A 21,840-nucleotide genomic window follows, 5' to 3' on the forward strand; every position below is an offset into this window, starting at 1 on the left:
GTGAGAAAAAAGGAGGTCGGAGCCGTGTTTAGCAAGACAGAAAGGAACTCAGCAAATCCGACGACCACAGCGATAGATTGCTCGTTGAGGTCGGATCCATGTTCGAAACTAGATTCGTGGTCGAGGTTGGAGTCGCATTTCAGGACAGATGGAAAGCATCGGGGCGACAAGGAGACAATACAAAAAAGAAAGCTTACACGAAAAAGAAAGCTGGAGATTTACAGTAACCCAGCTGAAAGGAAAGACCCAGCTGGTGTAAGAATATCTTGACAGTCTCTTAATCTTCATTTTCCTACCCTCGTTGTTTATTTTAACATTTATTGAATTTTATTACTACTAACTTTTTCTTTGAGATCTGACAAGGTGAAACTTCAGATCGAAATGCTTGTCTCTGAGTGTAGATTTTAATTTTTTTTTTAAAAAAAAAAAAAAAGAATGAGAAGTATATACATATTTGTTGAGATTGTGAGGTCGGCCGTATATATATTGAAAGGGTTAGATGGGCAGGTTGGCTGTAAGATTCCAAGTTATAAAAAAAAAAAAAAAAATAATAATATATATATATATAGAAATAGCAGGAGTGGAAAGAGCTCGAGCTGCTAAAGACGCACTGACCTGAGGAGGAAGTTGCTGGTCTGGTCAAGACCCGACAAATGAGGCCGGAGCGACATGGAAATGGACCAGATAGACAGACATGATGGTGCTAAAGGCGCGCCGACCTGATGAAGAAGTCGCTGGTCTGGTCAAGCTCCAACAAGTGAGGTCGTCACGACACCGAACTGGACCAGATATGAAGGCATGATGGAGCTGACACCACGTATGCAAAGGAAGAAACCACAACCTTCAAGAATTAAAGCAGACACCACCACCAGATGATCAACTTTTGAGTGGGAAGGCTCCAGCAGATCAAACTCAACAGGTCGGAAGAAGAAGTCGGTCTCGCATTTTGAGTCGGATGGCCAGACTGTCCTCAAGATAAGTGGAGGTCGGACCCGAGCTCGGAGTTATCTTTGAGTCCAAGCTCAAGAGCAGGACTGAAAGGAACTCAAGAAATCCAGCAATTACAGTATTATAAGTCGAGGTCAGACCCGAGCTCGGAGTTAGATTTGTGTTCGAGGTCGGAGCATGCTTGAGCTCGGACTCGCGATTCAGATCGGAGGGAATGATGTTGTTGATGTTGGCTAGCCTGAAGACATGCAATTTTCAAACTTGAATTTAGCGGAGTACGATGGCCTGACTGAGCAGGTCAGCCAAGTCGACAACGTGGAATTCCTCAAATCCAAGATCAATTTGTTCATGGGTTGGAGTCCGTTTGCTCCCAAGGGCGTATTGTTTCATTGGAATTGACAGAATCGAATCTGTGTGGCTCTGTTTCACCTCAGATTTCCAGGCTTGTGTGGTGACGGCACTCCCTTGCGTTTTCATGGCTTGTCTTTGTCAGGGAATGCCTTCTCTTGATGATCACCAGCTCCTATCGATCCATCAATCGAACTGGGTGGCCACTTCTTTGGGAGTCCGTGGTGTTTGTCTGTTGGGTCAAATGGGGCGTATCTCTCTGCAGGAGGAGGCTTGTTAATTGGTGGCTTGTATTGGGTAAGAGAGTGAGTAGTGAGTAACACCACTGCAAGAAACAACACCAGCAAGTATTTGGGAGGCAGTTTAATGCTCTCGGGAACTAAACAGAGAAAGGAAAAGGAGATGAGGAAGGTGAACGCGTGAATGGGCTAGAGCCTATAACAGCAGGACAAGTGTCCTCTCTATTGGCTTTTTTGTATGCCAATAATACATATACATTTATATCAATGCAAGAAGAATCGCACCTGCTGAAGAAGATATGCTAGTTGATGAAGATGGTGAGTTTAAGGCAGAAGTGAATTAGAGTAGCTATGGAAAGCGCCCAAGGAGATCTGATCGGCGTAAGCAACAGGTCTCTTATAAGGAAAATTTGAGTGACGATGAAGACTTCATGACCCATTCAAAGAAAACCAAGGGGACGGGATCATCCTGTGCCAATGAAGAGAAGTGCAGAAATGGATTGAAGGACAATTTATTTAAAAAAGATAATCATTCTGGTGTAGCTTATGTGAAAGATCTGAATGAGGAGAACCAGAAGAAAGGTCCAGAGAGTTTTGCAAATGAATTAAAGGACAACAAGGATGAAAAGAGAAAAGAAAAAGCAGAAGAAAATGGGTATTCGGGCTTAGATCGGCACTGATGGGCCTCTGTTTGTTGCCATCAGAGCTGACATGGATGCTTTTCCCATTCAGGTTCCTATCTCCTCTTCTCGTAGTTCTATGTAGGCATGTGTCTACATATGCATTCATCTCATGCCATGTCATGTGCATGATAATATAACATATAGACACGCATGAAAAAAAAAAAAAAGAAAAGAAAAAGAAAAAGAAAAAGACTTTTTTATAAATTAACCGATTCTTTTTACAATTAGTATTCGAAGTCCCAAATAGGTAAGATAGAATTTAAATTTCAAGATTGCCTTTGGTTATTGGTAATTATTTTTTCAGATGATTTTATAAATTGATTAAAAGGCATGCTTCGCATGTAAATAGTAAGACTAAGTTTAAAATAAATCTCTATGAGTTTCGATATCCTGATAATAGCTTGCATTTTATAGATCGAAAAGTCCTGAAGAAATTTACACATGCAAAATATTGTTTATTGCATCTCTAAAAATGCATGGGTTAACGTTGTAAGAGTTAATACTTGCATTTGTTCATCTGAAGAATGAAACCAAGTGACATGTGTGACATATTATTTATTGACGGATATTATTAAAAATGAGTACCCTCGTTATATACGCTCGGTACAAGCTCTTATTTTGCAGAAAAATTCAGAAAAATGAACAAGACCTCAGTTAGGCACAAAACCAGCTGAGATGACGAAGCGACAGTAAGGCCAATGAGCCTGAATCTTGTGCAAAAACCTCAAGAAGGCACAAAAAATTGCCGGCGGGGCCCCGAGGTCACCCCGGAACGGCCGGCGAGGATCTTAAAGATGCCTCCCGGAGCATGAAGACCGGGATCCCCTAGAACTCCTGGGAAAACAAAGAAGACCGGGATCCCCTATAACTCCCGGGAAAACAAAACAAAAAACAGCCGGCGGGGCCCCGAGGTCACCCCGGAACGGCCGGCGAGGATCTTAAAGATGCCTCCCGGAGCATGAAGACCGGGATCCCCTAGAACTCTCGGGAAAAAAAAAAAAAAAAAAAACAGCCGGCGGGGCCTCAAGGTCACCCCGGAACGGCCGGCGAGGATCTTAAAGATGCCTCCCGGAGCATGAAGACCGGGATCCCCTAGAACTCCCGGGAAAACAAAGAAGACCGGGATCCCCTAGAACTCCCGGGAAAACAAAACAAAAACGGCCGACGAGGATCTTAAAGATGCCTCCCGGAGCATGAAGACCGGGATCCCCTAGAACTCCCGGGAAAACAAAACAAAAACGGCCGGTGAGGATCTTAAAGATGCCTCCCGGAGCATGAAGACCGGGATCCCCTAGAACTCCTGGGAAAACAAAGAAGACCGGGATCCCCTAGAACTCCCGGGAAAACAAAATAAAAACGGCCGGTGAGGATCTTAAAAGACCTCTCGGAGCATGAAGACCAGGGTCCCCAAGATCTCCTGGCAAAAGAAGACCTCAATAAGGTCTTGACAAAAGAAGACCTCACTGAGGTCCTAGCAAAGGAAGACCTCAATAAGGTCTTGACAATAGAAGACCTCAATGAGGTCTTGACAAAAGAAGACCTCAATAAGGTCTTGACAAAAGAAGACCTCACCGAGGTCCTAGCAAAGGAAGACCTCAATAAGGTCTTGACAAGAGAAGACCTCAATGAGGTCTTGACAAAGGAAGACCTCAATAAGGTCTTGACAAAAGAAGACCTCACTGAGGTCCTAGCAAAAGAAGACCTCAATAAGGTCTTGACAAAAGAAAACCTCACTGAGGTCCTAGCAAAAGAAGACCTCAATAAGGTCTTGACAAAAGAAGACCTCACTGAGGTCCTAGCAAAGGAAGACCTCAATAAGGTCTTGACAATAGAAGACCTCAATGAGGTCTTGACAAGAGAAGACCTCAATAAGGTCTTGACAAAAGAAGACCTCACCGAGGTCCTAGCAAAGGAAGACCTCAATAAAGTCTTGACAAGAGAAGACCTCAATGAGGTCTTGACAAAGGAAGACCTCAATAAGGTCTTGACAAAAGAAGACCTCACTGAGGTCCTAGCAAAAGAAGACCTCAATAAGGTCTTGACAAAAGAAAACCTCACTGAGGTCCTAGCAAAAGAAGACCTCAATAAGGTCTTGACAAAAGAAGACCTCACTGAGGTCCTAGCAAAGGAAGACCTCAATAAAGTCTTGACAAAAGAAGACCTCACTGAGGTCCTAGCAAAGGAAGACCTCAATAAGGTCTTGACAAAAGAAGACCTCACTGAGGTCCTAGCAAAGGAAGACCTCAATAAGGTCTTGACAAAAGAAGACCTCACTGAGGTCCTAGCAAAGGAAGACCTCAATAAGGTCTTGACAAGGAAGACCTCAATAAGGTCTTGACAAGAGAAGACCTCAATAAGGTCTTGACAAGGAAGACCTCAATAAGGTCTTGACAAAAGAAGACCTCACTGAGATCCTAGCAAAGGAAGACCTCAATAAGGTCTTGACAAAGAAGACCTCACTGAGGTCCTAGCAAAGGAAGACCTCAATAAGGTCTTGACAAGAGAAGACCTCACTGAGGTCCTAGCAAAGGAAGACCTCAATGAGGTCTTGACAAGAGAAGACCTCAATGAGGTGAGGTCATAGCAAAAGAAGACCTCAATGATGCAGAAGACCTCAAAAGAGGCAGAAGACCTCAATGGGGCAGAAGACCACACTGAGGCATAAGACCTCAACGAGGCAGAAGACCTCAATGAGGCAGAAGACCTCAATGAGGCAGAAGACCTCAAAAGAGGCAGAAGACCTCAATGGGGCAGAAGACCTCAATGGGGTAGAAGACCTCACTGAGGCAGAAGACCTCAACGAGGCAGAAGACCTCAATGAGGCAGAAGACCTCCAAGAGGCAGAAGACCTCCAAGAGGCAGAAGACCTCAATGAGGCAGAAGACCTCAAAAAGGCAGAAGACCTCAATGAGGCAGAAGACCTCAATAAGGCAGAAGACCTCAAAGAGGCAGAAGACCTCAAAGAGGCAGAAAACCTCACTGAGGCAGAAGACCTCAATGAGGCAGAAGACCTCACTGAGGTAGAAGACCGGCAAAGATCTCAAAGATCTCCCGGAGCAAAAATAGCCAGAATCCCCAAGATCATCCGGTGCAATAAGCAAAAACAACTCATAAAGAACATAGTTCTGATCTCACATAAAAGATTGGGGCACGGGACCATAAATGAAAAAGCTAAACTCCGACCTCCCAAAGGAGCTCAAGTCATCAGATAGAGAGACTTTAATCTCACACAACAGCCAAATGTACCAAAGCATCATGCCGATCTCAAGAAAACGAGCGCAGTACTGGTAAACCCGATAAGACAGACCGAATTAAGGCAAGGCGATTCCTAAGCAAACTGCATACCAAAATACAAAGCCAAACAGAGAATCAGGGGCAATCATGAGAGGCAACGACCTCGAGAATTGACCGCTCACACTAAACCAACTCAGCTGACCTAGAGAAAGGTCCAATCAACAAAGAGCCCGCAAAACGCTCGAAAGAAGACAGCCCATAAATACTCAGGGGCAAAAAACATACACAAGAGTCCAACGCTCAGGCAAAAATAATAAAAAGGCAAGAGAGGGATACTTTCGACAGGAGCAGTTCTCAGACCTCACGGTCATGAATAGAGTTTAAAGATTTATCCCCTCACCAGTCATGGAATAACTGATGAGGAGATAAAGGGGCAATTGATGATCGCTGGATTTCTTCACCCCGGTATAAAGGCCAGGCCCATGAAAACAGTCCATGATCTGAAGGCTTCAATATTCCCCTCGAGAGCCAGGTCCAGCCCGCTCAGTCACAGGGCCGGACTCCGCCTAGACTCCTCAATCAAACCGGCCCAAACCTCTCAGCCCAGTAATCAGGCCCTCACCAGGCTCAACTTCAGCCCTACCATTCAACCTAGCCCGGAAAGGGGAAAATAACCAAGATGCCCCGCTGGTAGGTCCTTCCGCATGCGTATCAGAGGAGAATCATACGTATCAGAGGATAATTAATGGTCGTTACGCATGGAGCAGGCGCCTGACACATCCGTACATACGGAGCTAAGCGGCAGAAGACAGCTAGCATTGTGGCAGAGAGACAGATATATATATCACGGTAGAGGCCACGCAGAAGGGGGGCTCTCTTCTTCTTCTTTCTCCTTCCTGGACACCATTTTTATTCTTTCTGTAACCCTTGCCTAAATATACTACTCTGAGCCATAAAATCTGACTTGAGCGTCGGAGGGCCTCTGCCGGGGCACCCCCGGTAGGCCTCTGACCATTCTTTCTTATTTTACAGATCCTTTCACCAGGTAGAACATGGAGAGACCCATCAGGGAGCCCAACAAGAAAGGACCCAGAAGAAAACCAGATCTATCATGGACCAGGAAGAGGAAAATATTTATCAATACTTAATATCTCAATTCACTAAATTGAACTTTCACTCTCGTTGATTATTTTTCTTCAGATTACAGGATAAGTTACTTTTGTATTTTTCTTCATAGGAATTATATGGAATATTTTTCTTTAGTATAGCGAGGTGTGTGTGATAGGATATAAATTCTTTCTATTTAGTATATATTTTAATATATTTAATTTAATTTGATTCTACTAAATTATAAATATTTATTTTCTTTTTGCAATATTAATAAATTCTATATTATTTGAGAAGGAGAGTTCCGAATTGAAAGTTTTAAATAAAAATCAGAGGTGAAGTCGCAAAAGGAGCCTTGGACACATCTCACTTTGTAGGTGCAGCTTACTCTGTGGGTATAGCTTACATATGATGACTTATATTAGAAAGTGAATGGAACCATGAAATAAACCTTGTACAAGACTTATGCGGACCTTAGACGCGTCTTTTGTCACGCTATGCGATTTTCAAATATGATTTTAAGATCTCTACAGATTATAGTTTAAGAAAATTATTTTCAGATATAATTTTTGAAAGACAGAGACTATTATGAGATTATTACATCTCTTTTAGGATGAGATTTCCTTTTGTTCATTTTTGGATTAGGAAAAAACCCTTTAAAAATGGGAGACTCTTTTAGGTTGCGGAACCTTTTGGATATTTTTTGATCAGTTTATGTTAGTTGCATACGATGAGCTTCAATGGCTAACTCTTTTTATCTAGCTAGAGAATTTTTGAGGTGTGATTCGAAAGAATTATGAGATTAAATTAATCGTAATTCTCCATCTTTATTTCTAATTTCTATGTTATTTATGTTCCTCTTGATATCATTATTTATTTAGTTAATACAATCTGGTCAATTGTTCAATTGAGTGAATAGTATACAATCATTTAAATTTATAAAGTCTGTAATCACTTATATGTTTGATACTTGTGACAAACAATATTCTATTATGAAATAACGTATTCTAATTTCATAACCGCGCTACTATGAACTTCTTGGTTAGGGTCAAACCTTCCTAATTTTTAATACTGTTAGCAAATTAAATTCCATAGAGCTAATCATGTGGTTTATTTATTTGGTTGTTAGACTGTGTTAATAATTATAACTGGCTGACTAAAACTTAATTTAGAAATCTTTGTATCTATGATCAATCCCCAGAATTAAAGCTAAAATATTCTTAAAACTAGATGTTTTCTCAATCTGATAGTCACTTTAATTGCTTACTATTCTAGTTTACTCTTTTATTTAGTTAGATATTTTCAATTCAAAACCTCCCATTTTTATATTTTATTATTATTTTATTTTACTTTGTTTTTATTAGGAATAAGATTAAAATATTTTTTTGTAGATTCGACTCTACTCACTAAATCTATAGTTATTTATGATAAAAGTTAGATTTATTTTTGGTGGATACAACACCCATCAAATTTTGGCACCATTATCGGAGAGCGGTCTTTAATTAATTTTATTCTTTGTAGGGGAAAAAACTATGGCTATCACTTTCCAATAAATATGGAGAAAGGCACGGTTTCATAAGGAGGGTCAATGAGGTAGACACATCAAACATTGAGTTAAAATTATCAGAACTTACCATTACTTTAGTCAAAACTTCGATTGTAGAAAGTTCCCAATGTGTTTGAGTTTGTGGAATTTGTGCACACTCGAATCATTGGTGGGTGTGGAAGTCATAAAAAATAATCTATTCAAATTCAACAAATATAAATTGCATATAGAGTGAATATGATCAAAATCCACAAAGAATTGACAATAAAAATCTCCAATCAACAATTAGGAAAAATAAATAAGAAAGTAAAAAAATGGGTTTGATCAAGATTTAATTAAGGTAAAAATCAAGACAATAAAAGAAAGTAATAATCATAAGAAAATTAAATAAAAGACTTGAGAGAAAATCAAAACAAGTAAATTCTATTTGAAGATTAGGATCCATTTCACTTGTGAGAATTGATTATAGAAATAAAAATATCTTTATTCATTTCAATAAATTAGTTCTAGTTATGGAAAAAGCTCCTCATGACTGATCTCTCTTTAGGTGTAAATTAATTAGTAAATATTCGCTAATTAACTCTAGTAAACAAACGACTCAAAGAACGTCTATTAGATTTAATTTGTCAACCGCCTTAAGAATTAGAGAGACCAAATTATAACTAATAAACTAAAACGCATAGTGAGTTTAAGTTAGATTATGCAATTTCTTAGTGTGTTACACTAATTGTTACCTATTATTGAATAACTCAAGCAATTACGGATTTCAAACATCCAAACTAACAATATGCTACTTTGAAAATATAAACAACTAGACCTATTGATCAATAAAAAAAGTAATAATAATAATAATAACTGAAATTGCATATATATTGGAAGAATAAAAATGAATAATAATGATTAGATCTTACAATCCATGAAGAAATTGAAACTTCAACCTATCTCCAACTAGAACTAAAGAAGTTAGCCACACATAACTGAAAGAAAGCACAAAAAGAAAAAAAAAGAATACGGCAGAAAAGAGAGGATGATGGTGCGACTATCGAAAAGCATGGTATTTATAGCTAAAATATATCAGAATCATCATCGATCTTTCCTAAAAAGGCTTGATTTGAATATCTTTAATGAAATAACTCCTTTGATTTGTTTCTTAAGAGGGATGAAGATTTCTTGATCTTTGGAAGAGATCATGTTGTACATTCTGGACTGAAATCGTGTGAGATTGTGCACCTTTAAATAAGGAGATATGATTTTCTTTCTTTTCCGAGTCAGTTGTGCTTTCTGTTACAGACTGGAGGTTCGCTTGAAGGTTTGGGCAAGGCTCAAGTCCAATATTGACTGGGTCATTCAACAGTTTCTGTCTAGCGCTTTTAAGCAAATTTTTTATTCCGGGTGAATAGAATCAGCTAGCAGGATTGCTCAAATTGTTAAGCAAGGCTTGTTCAGCAGTTTTCTCATGATATTCGTCCAATCAGCAATTCTTATGCTTTTTGTGAAAATACAAAAAAAGGCGTAAGATTAACCAGAAAAATACTCAGATTAGTGTTAAGGATAGAGTGGAATATGGGTTGTTCTTTAAGAGTGAAATTTTTCTAAAGCAAATATTACAGCAAGAACTTCTTTTCCAGTTGTGGAGTAATTGCATTGAGCATTGTACCTTCAGGAGGCATAGTATATGACATGAGGATCTTTTCCAATCCTTTGTCCCAAAACCGCTCCAACTGCATAGTTGCTTCCATCACACATGATTTCAAAGGGCAAATCCTAATTTGGAGGGGTGGTCACGAGCATTCCATTGATTATTCAAAGGCTAGTTTGCACGTCTCATCGAATTCAAAGTCCACATCCTTCTGGAGAAGCTTGCATAGAGGCTGTGTAATTTTGGAGAAGTCTTTGATGAATCTTCTATACAACCCTGCATGATCAAGAAAAGAACAAATTTCTTGCACACTAGCAGGGTAAGACAACATCTTTATTGTGTCAATCTTAGCTTTTTCAACCTCTATTCCTTTGAAGGACACAATATGTCCTAAAATCAAACTTTGATCTACCATAAAATGACATTTCTCATAATTAAGTACGAGATTCGATTCTAAGCATCTTTCAAGTATCTTTTCTAAGTTTACCAAATATGTATCAAAAGAATTACCATACATGGTGAATTCATCCATGGAGACCTCAATGATGTTCTTCACATAGTCAGATAAAATGCTCATCATGCACTTTTGAAAGGTGGCTGGAGCATTGCACAAACCGAATGGCATCCTTCTAATGCAAAGGTATCGAATGGGTAAGTGAAAGTGATCTTTTCTTGATCTTCGGGGCAATAGGAATTTGATAAAAATCTGAATATCCATCAAGACAATAATAGTGAGTTTTGCCCGCTAATCTTTCAAGCATCTTATCAATGAAAGGTTAACGAAAATTGTCTTTTCTTATGGATGCATTCAATTTTCTATAATCCATGCACACTCTCCAACCATTCTAGACCCAAGTAGGAACGAACTCACCATTAAAATTTTGGACAATAGTAATTCCTGTTTTCTTGGGTACCATATGGATTGGACTTACCCATTTGCTGTCTGATATGGGGTAGAGTACCCCAACATCTAGGAGTTTGACTATCTCTTTCTTGACGACCTCCATCATAGGTGGGTTAAGTCTTTTTTGAGCTTCATGAACATGCTTGCAATTTTCCTCCATGAGAATTCAATGCATACAAGTTGATGGGGATATACCTTTTATGTCAGTAATGGTCCACCCTATGGCTTCCTTGTGTTTTTTGAGTACTTGTGTCAATTTTTCTTCTTCTTATGGTTCAGCTTGTTGGACACTATGATAGGTAGTGTTTTTCCAACTCCTAAATAGGCATATTTTAGGTGATCAGACAGAGATTTTAATTCTAGTTCTGGTGCCTTTAAGACAAAAGGTTGCAGTTGAGAGCTAGATTTGGGCAAATCACGAGTCAAGGTTGTCTAGGTAATATCTTGTGCAGACTTGAGGCAACAGATTGTTTCTTGAATTTCAGCATCTGCCGCTAGATCCTTAGCCTCTGTACTTCTAGTGTTGATACTCCTTCATGAAACAATGCTTAGCTTGTCATCATGGCTTAGCTCAAACGCTTCTTGACTCAAAAAATCAATAGCATCCAACCCATAAATAGGAGAAGTATCACAAAGATATTTCATGGCATCATTAACATTGAATTTAATCACTTTCCCTTCAAACTCCATGGTCAATGTATCATCATGTACATCGATTTTTGTCCTACCTGTGCTAAGGAAACGCCTTCCCAATAGGATATTGAAAGTTGCATTGGTCTTGTCCTCCTCCATATCAATGATGTAGAAATCTGCAGGGAAGTCCAATCGGTCAACTTTGACCAATACATCTTCAAGAACACCCTTTGGATAGACAACTGATCTGTTAGCAAGCTGAATGACAGTATTGATTTTTTTTTCAATGTGCTAGCATTCGATGAATTATAAATAGACAGAGGCATGATAGTAATTGAGGCCTAAGTTCGCACATAACTTTCTTTACGGTAACATTACTGATTTTGCAAGAAACAACGAACAATCTCAGTCTTTGCATTTGGTGGGTAGTTTTCTTTGGATAACAGCGTAAACACTCTTCCTCATACTTACCTTTTCATGCTCAACTAGTTTTCTTCGATTGGTGCACAATTCCTTCAAAAACTTTGCATAATGTGGTATTTGCTTAATATCATCAAGTAAAGAAATGTTTATCTCAACTTTGCGAAAAGTTTTAAGAATTTCTTTTTCTACTTTTTCTTTCTTGGTTTTAGCTAACCTTTCTAGAAATAGTGGAGGAATTTTAAATTGTTGTTGCTTTTTATTCTTAGTTTCCATGTCCCCTTTTTGCTGCTGTTGATCTGCTTCCTCAATTTGCAGTTCTGTTTCAATGGTTTGCCCAAGTCTCTATTTAAGTCTGTCATCATGCAGTACCTTTCCACTTCTCAATGTAATAATGCTGGCATTTTGTTTTGTATTGACCACCATTTGTGAAGGTATTTTTCCTTGGGACTCTAGCCTATTTATGGACATAGCTACTTAGCTCATCTATTATTCAAAATTCTGAACTGAGTTAGTAAGCGTTTTCACTATATTTTCTAGGGACATACCTTGTTTTTTAGGAACCACTTGGTTTGAGTGCCTTTTTTGAAAGTTCTAAAAATTATTGGACTTGGCATAACTAAAGTTCGGGTGATCCCTCCATCCGAGATTGCATGTGTTGAAGTATGGGTTATACTTTCTTTGGCCAACGACCCCTCCAAGCGCATTGACTTGTTGTTCATCCTCTTGAAGAGTATGACACATCCATTGGGTGTCCCATTGTGGCATAGATTCCACAGGTGGATTTTACCTACAACAAGACTTTGCACTACAGATGTTAGATTAGAAATATTTAATTCTGGAGAGGACACACTTACCTCATTAATCCTTCTAGGTTGCTCTCTTTGGTCTCTATATTGCTTTGATGTTGTAGCCATGGTAGAGATTAACTCTCTTATGGCTTGAGTTGTTTTATCTTAAAGGGATCCTCCACATGCTGCATTAATGAGCCTTCTTTCTGAAGGTAAAGGACCTTTATAGAAGTATTAGACAAGAGATTGGTCGAAGATGTTGTGTTGTGGGTAGCTTATACATAATCTTTAGAAGCTCTCCCAATATTTGTACAATTCATTAGAATCTTTTTGTTTGATGCCACTGATCTCTCTTCTAATGTCAATAGCCTTGGAAGTTGGTAAATATTTGCCCAAGAAGGCTCTCATCATTTTGGTCCATGTAGTGATGGACCCAGGCAATAAATAAAACAATCAATCTTTTGTGGCTTCATCAAATGAAAAAGGGAAGCCTCTCAATTTTATGTGTTCTTCAGTTATCCATTGAGGTCTATGCTTGAGCAAATAATATGAAATTTTTTGAGGTGTTTGTGTGGATCTTCATTCTCTTCTTTCTAAACTTGGGAAGCAAGTGAATTAGCTCAGTTTTTAGCTCAAAAGGTACTGCTAGAGGTGGGTATGTAATGCATAGTGGTGCTTGATTGCCAATAGGGGCTACTAGCTCACGTAAGATCCTTTCTTGCTCCATAGAGGTCTTTCTTCGATGTTTTTAGCGTCCAGTTCAATGATGACAATAGCTGATTCAACGACAGTAGCTGTAATTTCTGCCCTTTCGGGAGTTACAAGTATTGCTTCTGTGGTAGCTGGTTCAGTTGCTATATCAGAGGCTGCTTCTGAAGCTTTTTATTTAGTAGTTTCCAGTTCTTGGGCTGTCTATTTACAATTAGTATGATGTGGATGCTAATAAGGCTTGTTTCATCAAGTTTCCTTGTTTTCACAAGTTCTTGGTGGTCCTTTCAATTTATGAATCGTAAAGCAAATCTACTTCACGACCAAACCTAGTCATGAAAGGAAATAAGTTAGTTTAAATCAATTCTGCGGCATTGCCGCCAATTTTTGGTGGCTATCGAAGCCATAAAAAATAACCTATCCAGATTCAATAAAAATAAATTGCGTATAGAGTGAATAGGATCAAATCCACAAGAAATTAACACTATAAATCTCCAATTAACAACTAGGAGAAATAAACAAGAAAGTAAAAAGGGGGGTTTGATCAAGATTCAATTAAGGTAAAAATCAAGACAATAAAAGAAAGCAATAATCAAGAGAAAATCAAATAAAAGACTTGAGAGAAAATCAATGTAAATAAATTCTAGTTGAAGATTAGGATTCATTTCAGTTGGGAGAATTGATAATAGAAACAAAAATATCTTTATTCATTCTAATAAATTAGTTCTAGTTATGGAAGAGGCTACTTATAATCAATCTCTCTCTAAGTGTAAATAATTAGAAAATATTCACTAATTAACCCTAGTCAATAAACAACCTAAAGAACGTCTATTGGATTTAATTTATCAACTGCCTTAAGAATTAGAAAGACTCAATTCTAACCAACAAACCTAACCGCATAGTGAGTTTAAGCTAGATTATGCAATTTCTTAGTGGGTTATTGATAGGCGGTTGTCGAAGCCGTCAAAAATAAACCTATTAAACAATCAACAATAAACTTGTAGATAGTGGCAATAGGGTCGAACCACAGGGAATTGACACCAAAGATTTTCCTAATAATGACTAGGTGAATAGCAAATAAATAAAAGAGGGGGGTTTTGATTTGATGATTAAAATTAAATAGTAAAAGAAAGCAATAATTTAAAGTTTGAGTAAATCAATAAGAGAAAAGCTTCTAGTTGAAGTATGGATCTATTTCAGATTGTTTAGAATTGATCATTGATTCTTTAATACTCCTATTTATCTCAATAAATTAGTTTAGGATGTGGAAGACGCTTCTCACAATCCAAATTCCTCCTTAGTTCTAGTTTGATTAGGAAACGTTCGCTAATCAAACACTAGTTAACAAGTTGCCAAGGAACGTCCTTAGGGCCTTTGGCATCGAACAACTGTTAACTGCATTAAGACTTAGAGAAACCTAATTCTAACCTTGCCAACCGCGTGGCTAAGTTTAGATCATGCAACTTGATTGAATGTGAGTTTAAATATTCTAAGCAATTACGGACTTAAATCATTCAAACAATCTGTTACTTGAGCAATTTAAAAGCAATGGGCCCTTATTGATTCTAAAAGCAAAGCAACAATTATGGAAAGATCAAATTGCATAAATATTGAAAATAAATAGAAGTTAACAATGGAGATTTAAATCTCCCAATTCATCACAAAATCTGAAATTCACCAACTTCAACTAGAAAGGGATGGATTTAGCCACTCATGGTGGACTAAATACACAAAAAGATGAAAAGAAAGAAAAGAAGAGCAGTTGCAGAGTTTCTAGCGAGGGAGAGGGTGCTGAGTTCCTGATCAGAAGGTCCCTTTGCTGGTTTGGAGGCTCTCCTTTTATAGCTGCAGAATTTCTCTCCATCTAGGGTTTTGAAATCCCTCTTTGATTTGGTGTTTGACTCCTCTTTTGATGTTGATTTTAATTGCAATTGGAATTCCTTGGATGAGAGACTCTTTCGTGGCTCTTGGTTTTGTGTTGGAAGTGATTGGATTGGATTTGGACTTCTGAAAATTCGGATTTCTGTTTTCTGCCCATTTTCCCGCTCTGCTGTAAGTTTCTGCTGTCAAAGTGATTTGCCCGGTGATTTGAGTATTTTGGGCAAATCACTGCCCCAATCACTTCTCTGTGAGTCAGTCCTCTATGTCTCTGCGAGTGATTTGGTCAGTGATCTTCGAGTGTCTTGGGCAAATCACTTGCCATATCACTACTGCCTGTTGCCTCCGGGTTTCTGCTTCAGCTTGATCTGGGCAGTGATTGGAGCAGATTATCTGGTGATCTTGGGCAAATCACTGGGCAAATCATCCTTTTGTAAATTTTCTGCACTTTTTCTCCCATTTTCCAATTTCTTCCTTTTCTGTAAAAACAAGATAAAAACCATAAATTAAACTGAAAAATGTGTAAATAAGCAATAATAATTATGATAAAAATGTGGCTAAATTATGCTTGATCAAATACCCCCACACCTAGCTTTTTGCTTGTCCTCAAGCAACAAATAACTTAGTTAATCAAGTTCCTTTTTCCTTTGAGCCTAAGTACCACTTAATCAGCCCCCCTAGACTCCTAAGCTGAAGTATCACAGTATAGAGTACATGCACCAAGGTCGTCCTCTCCTTTCCTTGTTTCCTTTCACCTACCATGGTCAAGAGAAAGGTTTTTGACTCAATCATGCTTATTCTTTTATGTTAGGTTTAGTGCAGCCCCTAGGAGTGACTTGCCCCTTTTCTTCTTTCTTCCTTTTTATTTTTTATTTTTATTTTCAGCAGCACTTATTCTTATCCTTGCCTGAAAAAGTCACTAACCTTTTTACGCGATTGTGTACATGGGTGATACACCCCCGGTTACTCAGTTAGTCACTTGTTCAAGTGACCACTAGCTTTGTTCATAGTCTAGACCATCGAAACTTATTTGCTTGAAAAAGTTACTGACCTTTTTATGCGATTGTGTACATGGGTGATACACCCCCGGTTACTCAGTCAGTCACTTCTCCAAGTGGCTATTAGGCTCAGTTCATAGTCTTAGACCATTGGAATAGGTTTACGATTTGTGCTTTATGCTGGTCTTTCATGATAGTTTGGGCAAATAAGCTCTTAGGGAGTTACACTATCTTTGTGTTTGCATGTATTTGTATTTTTATTTCCCTTGACCTTAGCAAATTTGAAGATTCAATTCAAGAGAAAAACTCCCTAAGTGAAGGTAACATACTGTGAATGATTCAATTTAAGCTTAAAGGGGTGGCAAATCAATGGGGTCATGAGATAAGGAAACTCTTTTAACCTTGTTATCTATGTTGAGTAGAGCAAAAGCTAAGACAAAATTCTGTGTGTGTGTGCAAGAAAAAATGTGTGAAAAAAAATTCTGGTGTGTGCAAAAAAAAGGGTAGGAACAATGCAAAAAGAAACAAAAAGAAACAACAAGAAACAAAAAGAAACAACAAGAAACAAAAAGATAGTGTAATCAATGAATAAATACTCTCCAGTACCCCCACACCTAACCCAAATATTGTCCTCAATGTTTGAATAAATATATAGAAAAATGAAGGAGAAAAGGCAAAGTGACTTCCTGGCATGTGAGTGATTTGACCAGTGACTTGGGCAAGCACTGGGCAAATCACTGGGCAGATCGCTATCTGTCATGGTGCTGGGGCAGAAAATGGTCCACCAGCAGGTCCAACAAGTGCTCCATCCTTTGCATTCGATCCTCAATCCTACTGAGACGAGCCTCTACTGTCTGGTTGGGTGCTTCGTCTTCAGGTGGCTGAGGAGCATCTTGCTGGGGGGCTGCTGGAGGAGTATTTGCTGGTTCTTGCCCTGTTTCCTGTGCTGTCTTATCTGTAGGTGCTGCTATGGAGGTTGGCTGCTGAGTGGTGGTGTTTGTGGTGGCCTTCTTCCTTCTGAAAACACGCTCATGGCGTGGTGTTACTGGACCTGCAGGTGCAATGGAAAAAGCATCCCCCACCTTGCAAAGCAACCCCATATCATCTAATGTGCGTAGGTCCAAGGGGGTTGTTTTGGGGGTGGGGGAGAGGTCAGTATGTGCTGGGTGCAATAATTTGAGATTCACTGCAATGGCAGTGATCAAAGGACCAAAAATCAAGGGCCTGTTATATTGTATGATGCTGGATAGTTGGGTGGCAACCCAATATCCAAGATGAATTTTCCTGCCCCTGTGCATGCACCAAAGGATATACAACTCAGTTCTGGTCAGGATGTTGGAAGCATCCTTCCTCCCAGAGAATGTATAGGCCAGGAATCTGTGGAGGTATTTCAAACTGGAGTTGCTGAGGTATAGGTCCTTGGACCTAGTGGGTGAGTATGAATCTGGGGGGTTATCACTTAATTCCAAGTACACAGAGCTTGGATCAAACTCAGCAGGAAAATCCCAGGTGGACTGAGGGCATTCACAGCCCATGGCTATGCCGAATTCCTGCAGGGATAAGCGAAATCGCTTCCCCAATAACCTAAATCCAATAGTGCCTGGTGTGTGTATGTTATGCATGGCAGGTTTATCAAAATAGAACGTGGTGAAGAACTCATGTGTGAGTTCAAGGAAGGAGGGCATACGCAGGAAGAAAAAAATGTCCCAGCCAACAGCAGAGATGAGGGAACGTACCTGGGAATGGAGTCTCAGTGCTCCTAGTGTGCCATGGTGGATATACTTACCTGGGTGATATGGTAGAGATGAAACTTTAACCAGCCTGGTGCGCTCAGAAATTTTGTTGAACGTCAGGGCTTTAACGATGTGATCTGGGTATACTGGCTTGGGCAAATCGCTGGGCAAATTGCTGGGCATATCACTGAGTGTGTCGCTTGGTAAGTCTGTGGGCGTATCAGTGGGCACATCAGTGGGCACACCGCTAGGCATAGCGCTTAGCAAATTGCTGGTGAAATCACTGGGCATACTAGTGGGCGCATCAGTGGGCAAATTGCTGGGCACTTCAGTGGGTGCATCGCCTTCCTCATGTCCTGTGGGATGTGTGGCAATGGTGGTTTCTGGTTCTGGCTCTGATATCGGCGGTGGAGGTGGCGACTGAGTTCTTGGCCGTTTCTGGCCGTGGCCGGAGGAAGTGGTGGCCTCTGGTGGCGTTTCGCCCTTAGGGTTCGCCGTCGGGGTTATTGGGGATGTGGACGGTGGAGGTGGTGTCGGCGTTCTTGGCCATTTCCTTTGCCGGTGATATGTCTGGACAGCCGGTGAGTCGGTGCGTCCTGTCTCTGTTCCAGTGGCCGGTGGTGTTTCAGTGCTGGTGGTGGCTGGTGGAGGGGTGTCCCGCGCTTCGTCATCACTGTCGGAGGGGATGGGCCTCGGCAGCCCTAGTTTCTTCCACATGAACGGTCCGCCGGTGGCCTTCATCTTGATTCGGACCATGGTGGTCTTGAGTTTGCCGGTGGGTGAGTGGTGGGTCGGAGAGGAGAGATCTTGAAGAAGAAGAGATAAAAACAGTAAATTGCGTAAAAAGTAAAAATAAAAGAAAAGACTACTTAAAGTGATTTGGGTATGTGAACTGCCCTGATCATTTAATGCTGGCCCTCTAGATTCTTGACAGGGTGATTTGACCAGTGATTTGGGTAAGCAGTGGGCAAATCACTTGGCCAGATCGCTGCTCCTTTGCAGTTGCTGGGCTGGTACTGTTCACGCCCTTTTCTGATGATGTGCTTGATTTTGCGATTGGACCGGTGATCTTGGTCGAATTATCTGGGCAATTGGGCAAATCACTGCCCCGATCACTTGTGACTATGGGACATTCAGTCGATTCGCCCAGCGATTTGGGCAAGCAGTGGGCAAATCACTGGACAAATCACTGCCTCTGGGCTGCCTCCCAGTAGCGCCCTGTTTTCTGTCTTGGGCTGGACTTCAGTGTCTTGCTCAGCAGTCTTGGGAAGGGGGATCCAAGGGAACCTCCTCCACAACATGGACAGTAAAACCTTCATAGAATCTCTTCAAACGATGCCCATTAACTTTGAAAACTTTGCTTGTTTGTGGACTCCGTATGTCAACAGCTCCATGTGGATAAACATGCTCAACCAAGAATGGCCCAATCCACCTAGACCGAAGCTTTCCAGGGAATAATTTGAACCTGGAATCAAAAAGTAAGACCTTATCACCAACCTGGAAGTGTTTTCTGGAGATATTTTTGTCATGGAAGGCTTTGGTCTTTGCTTTGTAATCCCACGAAGCTTCATATGCATCACGCCGAATCTCCTTCAAGCTCTTGTATTTGCAATTTTCTGTGAACTCCAGTCTCTTTTTCATCAAGATTGCAGCTCTTCACAGCCCAATAGGCTTTATGTTCAAGTTCTACAGGTAGATGGCATGCTTTCCCATAAATCAGCCTATATGGAGACATCCCAATTGGAGTTTTATATGATGTTCTATATGCCCATAAGGCATCATTGAGGCGTGTACTCCAGTCCTTGCGATTTGGGCAGACCGTTTTCTCCAAGATGGACTTGATCTCCCTATTTGACACTTCAGCCAGCCCATTTGTTTGAGGGTGATAGGCAGTAGAGGTTCTATGGATGACATGGTGCTTCTTGAGGAGAGTTTCTACTACTGTTTTTGCATCATCAGCCCTTGTTGCCTTGGCCTCAATCCACTTGGACACATAATCCACAGCAAGAAGTATGTAGGTGTTGCCAAAGGAAGGTGGGAGTGGTCCCATGAAGTCAATGCCCCATATGTCAAAGATTTCACACACCATGATGGGTGCTTGTGGCATTTCACTTCTTTTGCCAAGGTTTCCTGTTTGTTGGCATCTTGCACATGACCTACAAAATAAATAAGCATCTCTAAATATGTTAGGCCAAAATAACCCACTTTCAAGAACCTTCAAGGCTGTCTTGCGTGGCCCAAAGTGACCTCCACAGCTGTAAGAGTGGCAGAAAGTTAGGACAGATGTGATCTCATGGTTTGGGATGCATCTCCTTATGACTTGGTCTGCACAATGCTTCCATAGGTAAGGCTCATCCCACACATAATACCTTGCCTCTTTCTTGATCTTGTCTCTTATGTGTTTGGGCAAATCAGTGGGCAAATCACCTATGGCAAGGAAATTAACAATATCAGCATACCATGGTTCCTCTTCTTGGACAGCAAAGAGGTGCTCATCAGGGAAGGTCTCATTGATGGGGCATGTCTCCATCTCGGTCAGAATTCTGCTGAGGTGATCAGCCACAAGGTTCTCCTTGCCTTTCTTGTCACGGATCTCCAAGTCAAACTCTTGTAACAGCAATATCCATCTCACCAGCCTTGGTTTGGACTCCTTTTTCTTGATTAAATACCTTAGTGCAGCATGATCTGAGTATATAATCACCTTTGTCCCAAGTAGATAGGGTCTGAACTTCTCCAATGCAAACACAATAGCCAGCAACTCTTTTTCCGTGGTGGAATAATTGCATTGTGCAGCATCTAGGGTGCGTGAGGCATAGTGAATGACATGAGGAGAATTACCTATACGCTGTCCCAATACTGCACCTATAGCAAAGTTGCTGGCATCACACATGATCTCAAATGGAAGGGTCCAATCAGGTGGCTGGATGACTGGGGCAGAAATTAGCAGTGATTTGATCAAATCAAAAGCTGATTTGCAGCTGTCATCGAAGTTGAAGGGTACATCCTGCTGTAACAACCTGCAAAGAGGCTGAGTTATTTTAGAAAAATCCTTGATAAACCTCCTGTAAAAACCAGCATGTCCAAGGAATGATCTAATCTCCCTAATGCTGGTTGGGTAGGGCAGATTTTTGATGGTGTCAATTTTGGCTTTGTCCACCTCAATCCCTTTTGCTGAAACAATATGGCCTAAGATTAAGCCATGGCTGACCATGAAGTGGCATTTTTCGTAGTTGAGAACTAGATTTGTCTCCAAGCATCTTTGAAGTATTTTCTCCAAGTTGGCAAGGCATTCATGGAATGAGTTGCCATACACCGTAAAGTCATCCATGAAGACTTCAATGATCTTCTCCACATAGTCAGAAAAAATGCTCATCATGCACCTTTGGAAGGTGGCTGGTGCATTGCAAAGACCGAAGGGCATCCTCCTGAATGCGAAGGTGCCAAATGGGCATGTGAAAGTGGTCTTCTCTTGATCTTCAGGTGCAACGGGGATTTGATAAAATCCCGAATATCCATCTAGGAGGCAGTAATGACTCTTTCCAGCAAGTCTCTCAAGCATTTGGTCCATGAAGGGCAAGGGAAAGTGGTCCTTCCTTGTGGCTGTGTTGAGCTTCCTGTAGTCCATGCAAACTCTCCACCCATTTTGTACACGAGTGGGTACTAGCTCTCCTTCAGAATTAGGGACAATGGTAATCCCGGTCTTCTTTGGTACCACATGGATGGGACTCACCCATTTACTGTCAGAAATGGGGTAGATTACCCCAATGTCTAGGAGCTTCACAATCTCCTTCTTTACAACCTCCATCATAGGTGGATTCAGCCTTCTTTGTGCCTCACGAACAGGTTTGCACTCATCCTCCATAAGTATCCGATGCATGCACGTTGAGGGTGAGATACCCTTTATGTCCTCCAATGTCCACCCAATTGCCTTCTTGTGTTTCCTCAACACATCCAGGAGCTTTTCCTCTTCTTCTTGGCTGAGCTGGTTGGAGATGATTACTGGAAGTGTATTTCCAGCTCCCAAGTAGGCA

The 21,840-nt window shown here is 40.5% G+C and overlaps 1 protein-coding gene across 1 annotated transcript; it reads right to left on the reverse strand.

The window, feature by feature from the left end:
* Positions 1–13,492: 13,492 nt before the first annotated feature.
* LOC122724612 (putative uncharacterized protein DDB_G0290521) lies at positions 13,493–18,526 on the reverse strand. The gene is made up of 3 exons (XM_043960143.1): positions 17,863–18,526; positions 17,010–17,127; positions 13,493–13,529 (listed from the first exon to the last, which is right to left on the reverse strand). The coding sequence occupies exons 1-3, from the start codon at positions 18,524–18,526 to the stop codon at positions 13,493–13,495; spliced, it is 819 nt and encodes a 272-aa protein (XP_043816078.1).
* Positions 18,527–21,840: the final 3,314 nt, after the last annotated feature.

Source organism: Manihot esculenta, chromosome 9 (genome assembly GCF_001659605.2).
Source record: "Manihot esculenta cultivar AM560-2 chromosome 9, M.esculenta_v8, whole genome shotgun sequence".
NCBI classification, from domain to species: domain Eukaryota; kingdom Viridiplantae; phylum Streptophyta; class Magnoliopsida; order Malpighiales; family Euphorbiaceae; genus Manihot; species Manihot esculenta.